The 17,146-nt window shown below is 34.3% G+C and overlaps 2 protein-coding genes and 1 long non-coding RNA gene across 7 annotated transcripts in view; 2 read left to right on the forward strand and 1 right to left on the reverse strand.

Annotated features, from left to right (window-relative positions):
* The window catches only part of UFL1 (UFM1 specific ligase 1), a 31,665-nt gene extending 27,612 nt beyond the window's left edge, over positions 1-4,053 (forward strand). Inside the window, exons 16-19 of the mRNA XM_037520124.2 lie at positions 321-401; positions 724-809; positions 1,365-1,545; positions 2,161-4,053. Coding sequence (XP_037376021.1) covers positions 321-401; positions 724-809; positions 1,365-1,545; positions 2,161-2,379 — 567 coding nt within the window. The 3' untranslated portion in view covers positions 2,380-4,053. The remainder of the gene's footprint in view (positions 1-320; positions 402-723; positions 810-1,364; positions 1,546-2,160) is intronic.
* LOC119252710 (uncharacterized) overlaps positions 1-8,736 on the reverse strand; it is a 53,535-nt gene extending 44,799 nt beyond the window's left edge. For all 5 annotated transcript variants that reach the window (XR_005126899.2, XR_008553295.1, XR_008553296.1 and 2 more), the window contains exons 1-2: positions 8,515-8,736; positions 716-2,362 (exon numbers count right to left, since the gene is read on the reverse strand). This is a non-coding gene — a long non-coding RNA (uncharacterized LOC119252710). The remainder of the gene's footprint in view (positions 1-715; positions 2,363-8,514) is intronic.
* A 1-nt stretch (position 8,737) lies between these two features.
* The window catches only part of FHL5 (four and a half LIM domains 5), a 28,432-nt gene continuing 20,023 nt past the window's right edge, over positions 8,738-17,146 (forward strand). The window contains exon 1 of the mRNA XM_037520125.1: positions 8,738-8,912. The gene's annotated coding sequence lies outside the window, so the exon portion shown is untranslated. The remainder of the gene's footprint in view (positions 8,913-17,146) is intronic.

The raw sequence follows: 17,146 nt of genomic DNA on the forward strand, positions 1-17,146 counted from the left end.
AAAAGAGAGTAGCCTTAACTCCAAATTCATTGGTATCTCTCTCTCTCTCTCACTTTTCCCACTCATTTTCTTTGGAGCAAATGAATGGGAGGAATAGGTAGGATTTCATCTACCTTCTCTGGCTAATTGAATATTGGTTTGCTCTTAGATTTTAGAATGTTTTTAGCATATTTTTATCTTAAGTTTGAGATCTAAAATTCAAAAACAGACAAATTCCACTCAGCATTCTGTTACAATATAAATATACTTTTGTTTCATATGATCTTATATCAACCACATGTCAGAAGCACAATGCCAAAAGAATTTTTATTCCTTTACAGGTAAGAAAAAAAATTTTAAGTAAATTATCAGAAGAAACTAAAGTAACTCTCACAAAACTCCATAGCTCTTTGAATGAAAAGGTAAGTAAAATTTTATTCTATTTAGAGATTGGAGCTGTAGTTTCTAAAGATTTTTAAGTAGATTTTTTTTTTTTTAGAATAATTATAAACTACATCTAAAACTAGTACTCTGCACTCATTCTTATATGGGAATGAAGGGGAAGACCAAGTTGAGGATATTTTACCCTCTTTAGTGCTTAATAACAATTCTGAATTTAATAACAAAATGACTTTTTTAAAAATTGTATTTAGGATGGAAAATTATAAAACAATGTTAAATGGCTATATTTCTTTATGCAGCTTGTACATAAAAGTAAGTCATGGTATTAAATAACCTTTTCAGAGCATAGAAGACTTTCTTTCTTGTCTGGATGCTGCAGCAGAAGCTTGTGATATTATGATGAAAAGAGGAGACAAAAAGAGGGAAAGGTAATATTGAATTGCTCTATACTGTTAATTCTATGTGTGATATTTCATATCTGATATTGGAATTTGACTGTCTGAATCTTGCAGAGAGAACTATTGTTTCTAAATGGCTGTAGAACTTTAAGCATATTTAATCTTAATATACTTAGATGTCCTTCTCTGGCCTATCTTAATCAAGTCTCAGAATTCCTTAAACCTTTAGTTGATCAAGTCTTGGAGCTTTTTCTTAGCTTTGAGATCTACATTAGAAGAAAACTTATTTAAACCAATGCAGTTCTATTTAATCAACAACTCAAAAATAAAAAGTATACTTTGAATAACCTTGATACCCAGCTGTTTCTGTGATTTTTTAGCATATTTATCATGCCATTTACAGTTAACGTGTTTCTGTGTCTGATATCTAAAAGATCCCTTAAAATGTTCATGGAAATAAGTTGTATAATTAAACTAGAGAAGCTAACAGTTTATATAGAATGGAAGAACTTAATAAAAAAAGTCCAGTTGGTAAAAATTCACTAAAATATGTTAACCTATTTTTGTGATTTTCCTTTTTTTAAGGCAACTACTGTTCCAGCATAGACAAGCACTGTCTGAACAGCTAAAAGTCACTGAAGACCCTGCTCTTATTCTGCACCTCACATCAGTCCTATTATTTCAGTTCTCAACCCACAGCATGCTCCATGCACCTGGAAGATGTGTCCCACAGATCATTGCTTTTCTTAATAGCAGAATTCCAGAGGTATTACATTTTTAGTACATTTGAAATTTTTAAAGCTTTTTGATTCTTAATATTTTGAGTGAATAGATGTGAATCATTGTAAACTCTAAGACACAAAACATATTAATATCATCTTCCTGCTTCCAGGAATGGCAGCAGTAAATTAGTAAAACTCAAGAATCTTTAAGGATCCTTCTAGATCTATGGGAAAGAATAGTGTAAATTTGGAAATTAGGCTTTTAAAAATGTTGCAGTTAAGTCCAGTCTGCTTATGGAGGTTTAACCTGCCCCTTTAAAAACCAGCTCGAAAAGTCTTATCCTGCACACATTCTTCTGAGACACTTTGCAGCTAAAAACAGTTTGCCTTCTTTGAACTTCCATTTCACTTTCACATTATCTTTGGTGATGGAACTTAGGTAAATCAACTTACAGTAGAGTGATCTGTGATCATACTTTATCTTCCCTTAACTGTAAATTGTGTGTGACCAGGGACCTTGATAGATTCAATCTTAAACTTACACAGCCAAAGTTTTGTAATAATGAAGACCATCAGTGAGTATAGGTTGAATAAATTCTACTTAGTTCCATGGAAAATCAAATCATGGATTTGTTAACTTCTCTTTTCTCTTTTCACAGGATCAGCATACTCTTTTGGTAAAGTATCAGGGTTTGGTTGTAAAACAGTTAGTTAATCAAAATAAGAAGACTGGACAGGGAGATGATCCCTTGAAAGATAAATTAGACAAAGAACAAGAAGATGTCATCAATACTACCCGTAAAGAGCTCCAAGAACTTTCTTCATCCATTAAAGACCTTGTTCTCAAATCCAGGAAATCATCTATGTCAGAAGAGTAATGATTTACTTTACTTTTTTCATATAGTAAACATTTTTCCCCCAAATTAAAGATGAGTACTTACAAAAAAGTATTCATGAGTCCCTGATCTCACCCTAATATGCCCCTCCCCCACACACAGTTCAGTTAAAACAATAGTGCCCGATTTAATGTAAAGCTTATAAAAATGTAAATTTTTGTAAATTGGGTTCTCCATGGGAGTTTTCTTTTTCACATTATAATTATAAAAATTACACATTTTAGGTTTACTTCTCTCTAGATGCTGTAATAAAGAATAAATTTTCTGATGCCTTTTATTTCTCTAGTAAAGGACTCATTCATTGTGTTAATAGATTCAAGTGATATTTAAATACAGAAACTTAAATGTCATGTTTTACAAAAAAAATACCCCTTTTGCGTCAAAATTGAAACTTGTGTATTTTACTTTATAGTTAATAGAGAATGCTGCAAACCTAAAATACAGAGATTTGCAAAATGTTTAATACTAAACCCTTGCCCTCATTTCTGACAGATTAGAGCGCCTTCCATTTCTCCCACTGGAGTAAACTTTGTTTGTGCTTGGGCTATATCTTTACAGGTGCAGAACACAGAAGGCCCATGCCTTGCTGTGCTCTGTTCTAAAATAAGATGCTAAAACTTAATACAAGTATTTTTCTTTAACCCAGTTTGCATTTGTGAACTTCATGGTTTATACCAATAGTGACTCTAATACCTAATATTTTGTTGTAGGGGGATCTATAAGTACATCTGAATCATTGGAACTTTTTTTTCTCCCAAAAAGGAAAGAAAGCCCTAATAAAAAATACATTTTCTTGTTCTAAAAAATACTAGTTAAAATAATAGTTAAAATGGGCTAAAATAGTTCCTTAATTACTTCATCCAAATGAGTTTTAAGCAACAGTATGTTGTTATTAAAAAAAGGAATTTAATTATTTTGAATAGCAAATTTAATATCAGATATTTTTAAATTGATATTTTATATAATTACTTATATGGCATTTAAAACTTAAAATTTGTGAATACAAAAGTCAGTCTACCTCTATTCTTGACAAAGTATTAATAGTGAAAGAAGTTACATAATTGCTGACTAAGTATTTATTATTAAAGTTGATAGGAATGTAACATTAAATTTAAAAATATTTTCATTGGTCATTTTCTATAAATATATTTTCATATGGACAATTGAAGAAAAATGACAAATCTAACCACAAACACCAATTATTTTGTTTTCTCAGCTTCCAAATATTGAATATCCAACCTAATTTTTTATTCAGTTTGTCTTTCAGAACCTTATCATTTATACTTCAGCAGATACCAAAGTAATCCACATTATGTCAAACTACACCATAGACTACACCAAACAAAATCATTCTGACTTTATTTGTGAAAATAAATACAGAAGTGACAATGATGTAAATAAAACTTTCAGTCTTAGTCTGTTTGCATTAACTTTTCTTCTTTTATCAAATTAGTTCTTTCACACAACAATCAGAACAATTCTTACTGTTTTTTGTAAATAAAAATAGCTGATTTTGTATGGAAAGAAATTTCATTAATAAAACCAAGATTGTTAAATGTTTCTCTACCATGATCATAATGGGCAGGTTTAAAAATATTTAAAATAAAGTTGCCTGTTGTTTCAATTGAATTTTTGGTACTCTGAAGCTTTTATATGATGCACATATTAAATTAATGTATATTTCAAATTCTTCTGAAGATTTTTAAAGATTTTTCTTTTGCTTTGCTTATTACGGAAATAGTTACATAGTCTTTAGCTTCTTTTATGTCTTGCAAGTTTGTTATTTATGGGCCATTTCACCTCAGTAAATAATTTCAATTAGCTAGATTTCAACTATGCAACTATACTCTCTTATTTTCCAATTCCTACTATTGCGAATATAATGGAGCTACTTAAGTAGCATACTTAAATTAAGTTCACAATCACATGTTCTTTCTCCAAATCATGTTTTTGAAGAATCAATGGAAAGCCATCAGAAAGTGACAAGCAAAAGGTGGCATATTTTATCACATCACTGTGTATTTTCAGAGAAGACCCTAAAGCTAAATTAAGGTAATAAATGTAGAAATTGTTTAACATGAATGTAGAGCCATCTTGATCTTTTTAGAGAGCGTAATTTTGTCAGATCATAAAGCACTGAGATAAGGTCCAAGTACAATACTGAGCTAAAGTATAGTGGCACTTGTAGATTGAGAGAAATAGCTCATTCCTTCTTCAGAAATGCCACTCAACCCAGGGCCAAATGGGATTTTTTCCCATCAAGATCTTACTGATATAAGTTAGAGAAAAGGTACAGACAGTGGGAGGTTTGCTTTTTTTTTTTTAATCCTAACACTAATGATGACTTTTACCCCAGTGCATATGGAGGACGAGCTAATATTTATATAAACTTCTAGGTGCACACTTTCCACAGAAATCTGAGAGCATTACTAAAGTGACTATTAAAATTGTCTACATTCTCATAAGTTGATCTACCTTGAAAGTCATACTAGATAAACAATTAAATAAAGCCAGAAGAGACTTCTAAAATATCTGAGAAAGAAACCATGACTTACATGCTTTCAGAAACATCACAAAACAAAGTGATAGCTACTTTCTTTTCTTTTTTTTTAAGTTTCTTTTTTTATTTTTATATTCCCCATACAATTGCAACCCCCTGATTCTACTTTCAACATATATTAAATTTTTGGAAGTTCTCAGGCTTGTGTTGTATTAGTTGTTTTACCAGGCTCTAATTGTACTTATGTTTCTCTTCAGTGATTAGTAGTAACAGCTAACCTGAGTATGTATTTTGAGGAGCAGGAAGAATGGGATTATGTTGGTGATGTGTTGGAAGAAAGAGAGGACATGGTGAATTTAACGCTTAAAAAATAGGCCTTCATTGCAAGGAGATGGCAAGAATCAACAATTATAGTTCGGTGTAGAATTTTGAGAGAAGTTAGCAGAGGATATTATAGGAGAAAAAATGAAATACAAACTCTTGCACAGCAGGGAGTAGAATTACACAGGCTGGAGATGACTTCCTGAACTGAGCCCTGATGAAAATATGGGAAGGAAAAGCCGGTATTTCTGGAGAGAGAGCAGGATGTACTAAGACATGAATTAATAGGAAGTAATAAGACACTTAGGAAACCCTAAAGTATCAGAAATTAAAAAAACTGCCCAGGGAAATAGTATAAGAAGTTGGAGAGACCAGGGGTGTAATGATATGCATATACACTAATTTTAGAAGTTGAACCATTATCCTGAAAACAAAGGGAAACTTCCAAGATTAAGTTAACCAGGGAAATAAGTGGATAGATTTTGTCTTTGAGAAGGATAACCTGCAGAGAGAAGGTGGACATGTCTTGCAGAGAAACTTTTCTTGACTCTGAAATAATGTTTATTCAAATGTTAGTTCACCAAAGAGAAAACCTTTATCTGACTGTTCAAATTAACACAAAGATCCCAAAGGTTTTCTTTTCAGTTTCTTGTTATTCAATGTAAAAAAAAAACAACAAAAAACTATCAAATTGTTCTACAATTTGTCTTTAATCGCCTGCAATGTAGTTGTTAACCTAGCTCTATTATATAGGTTTCAAGGTTGTATAAATTGAAGGCATGACACATGCTAATATAGAATAATGTACTTGTCTAAATAACATCTAACAAATGTAAATGAATTTAAAGTGGGTGTTCTACATTTTCTCCTTCCCTCTTTCCCATCTAATTCTAAATCCTTGTGATTCATACTTTATAAATGCTCAAAATAAACTTTGGTGTTGAAGAAAAGAAATCTGAGAGGACAAGGAAAGAGGTGCACTCAGATCAAATTTTATAATATTGCAGCCATTCACAGCCACGTTAAAAAAATTTAATTGATTCGTAAATCATTCACAGTGCCTTAAGTAAAAATTGGATCTAGAACAACATACAATGTGGTCATGGTTTGTAATTAAATATATAAACATTTCCATACATTTACATAAACACTTCCTTTTATAGTTATATGCATACATATGCAATATTCTGAATAGATTTGGTTAAAGATTTGGGTCTCTTGGATTGCAAGCCATTTCAAATGGCTTTTCCTTATATATTTTTTCAATCTTGTTACAGATTTTCTGCATTTTATAATTTTCTGTATTTTTTAAGTCAATAAACAGACATTTAAAGAAATTAGGGCCTCCCTGGTGGCGCAGGTGGTTGAGCGCAGCGCTGTGAAGCTGTCCACAGCCTCTGCAGTGTAGGTTCCAGCCCGGCCTGCAGAGGAGATACCCACATGGCGTGGCAGACCTCTCCTGTCTTGCCTGCTGTTCCCCTCAGCAGTGTATTTCAGTCAGTCTGCCTGTTCTGTTCCCCACTCTGTCTCTGGTGAATCCTCTTACCTGCCCGCATATCTGGCCTGTACCCCAGGTCTTGCATCAATAAATAAATCTTCAAAAAAATAAAAATTAAAAAATCATTATTGTTCTATTATGATGCACAGAAAGAATAGAAGGTGACCAGACCAGGGTAGATGTTTTATGACTGGTCCAATAACCCAAGTGAGAAATATGAAGACCACAGCCCAGGTATGACAGATTTAAGAGAGATTTAACAAAGTAGAACTAACAAGCAGTGGAGATAGTGAAATGGGCATCTACTGCTTCACCCATGAGTTCTTGGCTTCCCTAGATCACAGAAGAATCAGGGAGCCAGTGGCCGCATTGAAAGCAGGAGAAAAGAGAGTGCAGTACGTGTAGAACAAGTATATTTGGAACAAAACAAGGCAAAGCTGTTTGAAGCAGAAGTAAAAGCAGCAAAGCAAAGCTCCTATTACCACGGGGGGACTCGAAAATTAATTGTCATTGGTGGAAATCAGGGGGCTGCTTTTATCTTGCTTTTATCTGTTGGTTTTTGTTGTTGTTGCTATTCTCTCTTTTGAGGGGGTTTGTTATGGGAGTAGCTCCGCATGTTTTTTGCAGCTGCTGTTCACTGGCCTTGGCTTGTTGCTGTACCCTGGATATTGGTACCACTATTTCCCTTAGCCCCCGCGTCTCTATCTCCCTGCGGCTGTCACCTGAGTTTAGTCATTCCCTTATTCAACAGGGGTGGTGAAGAACAAGTGAAGAAAGGAGGAGTCTTAGATGAAGGCTTGGAAGATTGTTCCATACCCTGAGAAAGGAAGCATAGTAGACTAACAGTTTGGAATGGGAGAAGGTGAAGTTTCTTGAGCCTGTTGAGTTTGAAATACCTGGGGCCTCTAGACAAAGATGGCCAGTAGGGAACAGGTTAAAGGTCTGGAATCTTAGGAGTTGAAAACACTTGAGATTTTGGAGTCATAGTATATAACGGTTAATTGCTTTGATAAATAACCCCATGGAGAATTTTCAAAGCATACCAAACTGAGAATGGAACTCTAGGGGAAGCTGAGGTGAATAAAGGGAAGAGGGAGCTGAGGATACTAAGAGCAAGATGAAAATCAAGAGAATGTAACTTAATGAAACCAAGGAGAAGATCATTTCAATAAGATTCAGCTGTGGCCAGAGATGAGCCATCTTAGGTAAAATTAAAGACAAGAACTTTTGAGGTACCAATCAAGATTGTTTATGATCTTAATGAAGATTTTCTGGTTGAGTATTTCAAGTGTTCAAGTGGAAGGCAGATTGCAATAGGTTTAGGAGGGAGCAGAAGAACCAAAAGTTGTTTCAGTGAAGGTAGATTACCCTGTCCAGGAGCATAGGCATGAACAAAGAGGGTGATGGCCCCAAACTAGATGGAGACAAAGGCAACTTTACATCTCTCAGCCTCTTCCCCTAGAAAAGGAAAAGGATAATGTCTGTCTAGCATTGGTGTCATAGAAGATTAAAATCTATTACTAATTGAATGTCCTTATGTTCTTTCAGTGAATCAATTTGTTGCTCCAAACTTGTTCTTATTTCCATAATCTCTTAATCATCAAGTCAGGTCAACAACAAAGCACAGATTTGATTGGCTTTGCAATTCCCTACCTCAAGTTTTTTGAATCTATAAACACATCTGAAGTTGACCTCAAAAAAATAAACATTAAATTGCTTTAGTACTTAGGAATAGGACAGTTAAGTTTGGTCTGGGAATAAATAGAGTTAAGATATAACGTTTCTTCTCTTCCCCTACCTTACAAACCAAAAGAAATTGCCTTGAGTGGAGCTTTTAGGAGAAAATTCACTGGATTTATGGATCTGTTTGATCCACTGAGAATTCCTGCTGTGTTTTATTCAATATCTTCAGGTCCAATTCTTGAAATCTCTAGTTGCTTTCATGCTTTGAATTGAAGATTTCAAAAGACCAAATAAGTCTGCTTAAATGAAGTCATACAGTCATGACATGACATAACAATTGTTGCCAGCTCATAGAGAAATAGGCAGAGGCAGGTAAAGCAGGTGCAGGAAGCAGGTGACTGCTTTGAGTTAAGCTAGTCAAATCCAAGTTCAAAAAGTTCCCTGGCTTCCCAAGAAGGCAATGATAGAGATCACCACCCAGGACTCATCTCTCAAGCTCCACGAATTCAACAGGTGAGAACATGGGGCCTCATCTCTTTCAGCCTCATCTCTTTCAGAGTTGAACAGAAAAGCTCTGCTGTGTGGCCATTACTAACCTAAAGAAGGTCTTTGATAGTCACCAGAAAACAAAACCAAATGAAAAACAGTTTAAGAGAAAATGTATTACCCTTTTAGAGATTTTTTTTTTTCATATATAGCATGCCCTTAGTGAGTGTATGTGCACTCTGTATTTTAATCATTTGGAGCATCTCCAGATATTTCAAATACTAATCCAGACAGGATTTCCCTTTAAGGATATCCTGTGGAGAATTTGTTGCTCATGGTTTTAAGTAAAAAATGACAAGGAATGCTTTTTCAGTGCTAGCAGCCAGTTACATGCTCCGTCACGTAGCTTGGAGGAGACCCACTGACCCTCCTAATTCCCTCACAAAGTTGAAAGTGCTGCCTTTGGGAGGAACTCTTGGATAGCTCTGGTGGCACATTCTGTTTCTTTTGGAGTTGGCATACACATGTGTTAGAGGAAAAGTCATCCTATATTCTTTTTTCATACTGTTTACATCATAGGAAGAAGCAGTTTTAAGAAAAAGTGAGTTTTGTTTTCTTTTCCTTAATGTTCACTTTGTGTGTTGTTTTTTTTTTTTTAAATGTGATGTATTTTTGTATTTTTTTTTAAGTAGGAGAAACTCTTACTAACTTTCTAGCGACCACTGGAGAGAAAACTTTTACTTGGCATGGCATGTAAATATACATTTTGAAGATTCTTAAAGACTTTAAAAAAGCCAAGTGAGTCACTGGTTGTCAGATTTTGTATTCTGAGCTCTTCAGATTTCTCATGGTAGTGATATGCATGTGGTGGCAACACAGGGATCAGATCAGTTCTGGAATTCTCATCGTGGTCTTTATACATGGGGGCAGAGCTTCATCCTTATGGAAAAAAAAAGGGGATTCTGGAATTTAATTTGATTAAATTTAAGTGAATAACTTTATCACTGATGGTACTTTATTGCAGGATGTATATTTTCAGAGCACAATTTGAAATCATTTACAGATTCTGGGTTAGGAAAATGTGCCTGTTATTTTCAAGAAAAAACTGCCTATTCTCCCGAAGGAAGCATAAAGATAATTCATAAATCTCAAGTTTTCTAGGATTGAATTAAAATGTTTGCATGTTTGGCCCTCACAGACATAGAATATACTGCATGGTTGGAAGTTTTACATCTTGAAACTGAGAAGGTGCTATTTAAGCAAAAGTCTGCATCCCATATGCGTGTATGCTTTCTCCCTCACTGTTTTAGTCAGACACCCTTTGGTGTCTGTCATCCATTTGAAAATTAAATGCATTTCCTCAGCTGTCAATTTGGGTTCAGAAATGCGGGAACTAAAGTGAATCATTAATAAAATGTGTAATTCTTATAAATAAAATGTAAGAAAACCCTCAAGCTATTTTAACTGTCATTTCATATTCACAATACTGTCACATAGATCGTCTAGCATTTTTATTAGCAAAGTATATGGATTAAAATTTCACACAAATATTGCAAACATATGTACCACACAAGATATTTCTTAACATATTTGTTATGATATATGCCTAAAGCCATAATCCAAATTGCTTGATGGAGAAGGTAAACTCTGATGTCTGTTTTCTACACTTGTTCTATTTATTCCCACATGTTATCATTAGTTGCCAATTCTGGGACTGTTCTACCTAAACTAGAGCAGCAGATTTGTATTTTAGTGTAACATCACCTCACTGACAGTTTTACCTCTTGTTTTTATTATACTTGCCAACAACATTTTGAGTAAAGCTGGATTAATTTGGGTTCCTTAAGCAAGCTACTAACTTTCTAGTGTAATGTTGAAGATAAATGTCTACCTCCAATATGTTAGAGGTATTTTGATTTGTTTTTTATGCCTTCATTCTAGGAAACAATGTCTTTAGAACTGAAAACCAAAATATTTGGGTTCACATGGAAAGTTCTTAGATGTCAGCTCACAAGCTTGCGTTTTCATGTTCTTGTGTTCATTTTCCTCTGTCATCATTTTTCTTGGTTACATTTTGATGGCCTGAAAGGGGCTGTGAAGTAGAGGAGAGTAGTGTGGAGGAAAGGGATTCCTTCCCACACCAACACCTCGAATCCCTCCAAAATGATGGGCTTGTGCATTTATCTCCACATCAGACCCTGTTGGGATCACAGATCTCCTTAAGAATCTGAGAGAATCAATAGATCCTCTTAAAAAGACATACAATCAGGCAAACAACAAAAAACTACTGTAAGTAGATTTTCAATGATATTTCAGGGATTCATAGATTCTGAAATCTGTCCTTGAGCATTTTCTGCAGTCCTGACTACAAATCACTATTCTCTGCCCTATGGAGCTCTGTGGAGCTGCATACCTCAGCTTCTTGCATACTCCAGTGGTAATGGGTTCACCAAATCTTTTAAAGGTTTGGAGTATAAGTATGCCTAAACTGTCCTTATCTCAGGACAGACACAGTTAAGGCAAGGATTTTAGCCAAAGATGAAGCTTAAGATTTGATTCTTAAGATAGTTGTTTAATATGTGTGCTATACTTGTTCAGAACTGTGTGTCAATGAAAGAAAAGTGGAAGATTCAAGTAGCAGAAGAGTTTCTTTTGTGGGCAACAGGATTCAGAATAGTAGGCTGAGAGAATTAAGCCTCTAAAGACCTCAGAATGTAGAAGACTAATAGGATCTTCCTATTTCTCTGATCAGACCTCCAAATCCCCATACAAACCATACTGGTAGTTTGGAACATAAAAGGGAAGATTTAGATGAGAATCCATTGCTTCATACCTGCCACCTCAGGATCACAATCATCAGTCTTTTCTTTTAGACTCCTTCCAAAAGTATTTAAACATGCTCAAATTTCTTGTCTTGAGAAAGCTTCTCTATCAGTTCTGAGTTCCTCAGGTTACCTTCATCCTCAGCTACATAGATCAATGTCTTGAAAGACTGTCTAATACTCTTTGAAGGCTCTCCATTTCCTTAGCCCCTGCTTCTCAATCTATTACAGTCTGGCTTTTGTCCTTATCAGTTTTCCCAAAGTACTCACTGAGGTTATCACTAGTATATTTCTGAATCCAGCAAACATTTCTCATTCTCTACCTACTTCGTGTCTCAAAAGCATTTGCACTGTTTTCTGCTTTCCTCATCTTGAAACACCTTTTTCCCGTGGCTCCTATTATATAATACTTCTATTTTTTTTAAAGATTTATTTATTTATTCAAGAACTGGGGTGCAGGTCAGAGGCGCAGACAGATGAGAGAACTCACCAGGGACAGAGCAGGGAGCAGAACAGGCAGATAGACCGAAGACACTGCTGAGGGGAGCAGTGGGTAAGAGAGGAGAGGTCTGCCATGCCATGTGGGTCTTTCCCTGGCCAGCCGAGAATTGAACCCATGCTGCAGAGGCTGTGGACAGCTTCACAGAGCAGCGCTCAACCTGCTGCATCACCAGGGAGGCCCCCATACTTCTACCTTTAAGACCATTATTCTCAGTCTGTTTTGCAAATTTCTCTTCCACTCCCCTATCTCCTAGACCCTTTTTTGCTGCTGTGTGATTTCATTGCTTCAGTTACAGATTCCATATATTTATGAGTCTAAACTTTTGGTCTCTGTCTGAGCTCTCTTCTCTGAGCTTAGGTCTGTATGTCCAATTATCTGCAGAATACAGGATTGGGACCCCAATGATGACAATGTGGGAGGGGAGGCTAGTTAAAATTTTTGACATCGAATTTGCCCTAGGATGCCTTCCAAAATACTCAAGTAACTTACATGACCCTTCTCTTGGCACAACTAAACAGCTCTGCCTGGTCAGCCCACAGCCCTCCAGATTTTGTATTTTATTTTAAAAGAAAACCCATCATTTCCCTCTCTATTTCCCACTCTACTCCCCACCCTCCCCGCAATATGCTCTTGCTCTGTAAATGACTTGATCCGACCAGTTGCTCAAACCAGAAACTTGGAATGCACTAACTCCTCCCTTTCTTTAATTCAAATACTCAAAGATATCCATGTTTTATCAACACAGACTCACTAATGATGCAAATGGTTTTCAGTCCCATTCAGTCATAGTATTAACTGAATAGAATAAATGATGTCTACATTAGAACAAGAATTATTACATATTACATATATAATCATAGTTACATATGGCCGTGCTATATATGTACACACACACACACACACACACACACACACACACAGACACTTCCCTTCCAGTAGATCAACAGTCCAACCCAGAAACAGCATTTGAAGAGAAGCTCTTTCTACTACAGCCAATATTTCCTTTTTTTAAAATATGTCTTAAAACTTCCTGTTCCCTATCTTCATTTCTCATTTTAGAGTCCTTCAGAAATGTTCTATAAAATACATTCATTCTTTACTAATCACCTGCAACCTACAATGGAGTATGTGGGCTGCTAGAAATCCATAGTCGTTCACTCTAGTGGAGCATACAATCTTATAGGAGATACAGAAAAATAAATGAGACTATAATTTGAGGGCACACTGTTAGTATGTTCCAAGTATAGATATATAGCGAGGAAGCCATATATCTAAATTCACAGGCAGTCCTTATTTGTTCATGTAAGATGCTGGGGCATCTCAACAAATGTTTCAAAATGCATTAAATAAATAAGAAAGGCTAAGAAGTCAATACAACAGAAATAATGTGATATTGAGACTGAAGCTTTAAAGTCTGATCCATGTTGAGTCCTCTTTGAACTTGAGCAAATTACTTTGTTCCTCTCTACCCTAAAGATAGAATGAAAACATTCTTGTAGAATTTTGTATTACAGTAATAGCAACAATAATCATTTTTTAATGTTTATTCCCTCTCAAATTCTTGTGTCTTTCAAATTTTGTTGCTCCTGGACTTTAAACCCCTTTCACACGATTACTAGCAAAGCTTTGAGATATTCCTTAGCTTGTTAATGATTCTTACAACTGTTTATAAGACAATTTAAGTAACATGTCATAGTCCTATAACTCCTAATACTTTTAAAAAGAGTATTAATAATTGTCCTATTAATCAATATTTTGATTAACAATTAGCCAATTAATCCTATTTGATCAAATATCAAAGCATTTTTATCAACTTTTGACAGTCAAAAAGTAAAAAGATACAGATCATTCAGTCATGTATTCACTCATTCATTCATCAAGCAGAAAAAACTAGGCTAGTATCCATGGAAAAACTGGTCAAGCATTCAATGTTCTTTATATCTCTACATTGCACTGATGCCCATTTCACAAGGCTACTATGAACAAGGAATTGTCTATCATGAATTTTGACCAAATGCCTCTCCGTCTAGAACTAGCAATGCATCCACTTAGTGTAAAAAAGATCACATAAAGATCAACACTTTTCAACAGATTCATGAGTATAATTTGCATGTGGGAAAAAAAAGCATCTGACACCAAGCTGTCATGCTGCATAAATGTAGTAAGATTTAATTTTTAAAAATGATTTCTGGGCTTATAAATGCATTTACTGTATTCATTTGTTCTCTTGAACATTTTTAAAGTTATACTATCATAGACTATTCTAATTGCACAGTTTGTTAAAAATTAAACAACTGTCTTCTAATTTTGTTTAATACATTATTTTTCCTTGTGATCAAAATGATACATTATACATTGTAGAATTTAGAAAACACTGAAGAGTAAAAATGTTTTTAAAATCCATAACTTCAATCAAGAGGATTAACTTTTGAATGTATTTTCTCTTCAATTTGTCTTCTACTCTTTAAGAGCATTTGTGTTATTGAGATAGCACTGATTATTCAATTCATACTTTTTTTTCACTGAAAGCAATGTCAGAAGCATTTTGCCATGAAATTAAATACTTTTCCAAACATCATGCTACTAATTTCTATTATTTAAAAAGTCATTTAGGAAAAAATTTTATATTCTTTTGTGCAGCATGTAGAAAGTCTCTTTCAAATCCCAGCTAAACTTAACAAACACCTAAGCATAACTTAACAAACACCTCAAAAAATAAAAAACAAAATATATTTTAAGATTTTAGGTCAAGGGTCAGCAAATGTGTTCTGATAAGAGCCAGATAATAAATATTTTAGGCTTTAAAACAACTCAACTCTGCAATAGTTAGTAGTTCAAAAGCAGCCATGCATAGATGTAAAAGATAGTGTGACTGTGTTGCAATAAGCTAATTTATAGACATTGAAATTTGAATTTCACATGTCAAAAAGTTATTTTTTTAGAAATTTTTTTGATCATTTAAAGGTGCAAAAGCTGGGCCTCCCTGGTGGCGCAGGGATTAAAGACAGTGCTATTTGGCAACTGCCAGCCACTATAGCATGAGTTCAATCCCGGCCAGGGAGCAACCCACATGGCCCAGCAGATCTCTCCTGTGTCACCTGCTGTTCCCTTCAGCAGTGTACATCAGTGGATCTGGCTGTTCTGCTCCCCACTCTGTCTTATTTTTATTTAAAAATCTAGTCCTACATAGCTCACTATTTCAAACTAGTCTGAAAAGAAACTTGTTAAAATTCATTTGTTTAGCAATGTATTTCTATTAAATATTTTCAAATTTTATTTGGGAAAAATATTCCATTTGCCAATTTTCCAGAAAGGAATATTAACTATGTGAATGCCCACTTCAGAAGTTAGTTTCCATAATTGTAAAAGGAAGAGATCTATTTCTTCCAGTTCTTATGTTTTATAATCAAGAACAAAAGATTCAAGGGGAATATGATTGGTACTAAGGGGTTTTATTTAATTTTTAAAGTAGGCCAGTCATACATTTGGTACAAAATTTAGAAAGTACAAAAGGCCATACCTCCCTGTCACCCCATCACACTGTGTCTTGTGGTTTCCTCTAGAGTGACGTTGGATATTTTTAAGTTAAATGTCAGTGGATGAGAAGCTAAGTTTGTTTTTTATTTGGATTTATAGCTAAATATTTCAGTAGTATTAGAATAACAATGTGTATATATTCTTAAAATTTATATATATTCTTAAAATTTGTCATTTTCTGTCTGCCCTTTCTTTAATTTCAGTGTACTTTCCTCCTCAGCAGTGTGTTTCTATTTGCATAACTCATAATAGTTTTTAAGGTATTTTGATTTGCATTAGCTCATCTGCTATAAAGCAAGTTCTATGTATGTAATTCACAATACTCTATCTTGCAAGCAGAATATAAACATCATTCTTTTAAGCCATCTATGTACTTAGTTGCTGCCCCGATGCCAAAAATGATGCTAATAATGGAGTGGCTTTATGAAGTGTTACTATGACCTGAAGATCATAAAACCACATATTCTACAATACACATTAATGCCATGATTTATAAAAACCAATATACTATGTAGTTAGACTTTACTTATCTTAGGAAAGAGTTATGTGATTGATCATGAAATCCTACTTATTGCTCTAAGTTGAATGACTGAAAGTTCTTCCTAATGAATTTAACTGTAGTTATCATTTAGGCAATTCTTGAATTAAAAAAAAACCCTTCTTTATAGACTCTATTAGATAAAGAATACATCCATCATTTCGTATTGGCCGCATAGACATATTTTTTGATCCACAGTTGGTTAAATCCAAGAATGCAGAATCTGCAGATATAGAGGGTCAACTGTATATATAAGCAACTATTAAAAAAATAAAATCTTGCCATTTGTGACAACATGGGTGAACTTTAAGGGCATGTGCTAAGTGAAATAAGCTAGAGAAATGCAAATACCATATGATTTTCACATATGGAATCTAAAAAACAAACATAAACTAACAAAAAAATCAAGCTCACAGATATAAAGAACACATTGCAGTTGTGAGAAGACAGGGAGTAGGAGATGGATGAAATGGATTAAAATGTTCAAAAGGTACACACTTTCAGTTATACAATAAATGAGTCATTTGTTACAATGTGCAACATGGTGACTATAGCTAATATTTCTCCATTGTATATTTGAAAGTTGCTAACAGACTAATCTTAAAATTTCTCATACTAAGTAAAAAAAAAAAAATGCACCTATGTAGGACAAGGAATGCTAATTAGACTTATTGTGGTGATCATTTGACAATAAATACAAATATTGCATCTTTATGCTGTACTCCTGCTATATGCCAATTATACCTCGCTTTTTAAATTGCAAAATGAAAATATTTGTTCAAAAGAAATTAATAGAAAGTAATTTTTGCTTGATTTTCCTATATTATGAGGGGCATATACATTTAGTTTTTTAAAGTATAGG

The sequence above is a fragment of the Talpa occidentalis genome, unplaced genomic scaffold, assembly GCF_014898055.3.
Source record: "Talpa occidentalis isolate TD23 unplaced genomic scaffold, MPIMG_talOcc4v2.1 talOcc4.2, whole genome shotgun sequence".
In the NCBI taxonomy this organism is placed as follows: Eukaryota; Metazoa; Chordata; class Mammalia; order Eulipotyphla; family Talpidae; genus Talpa; species Talpa occidentalis.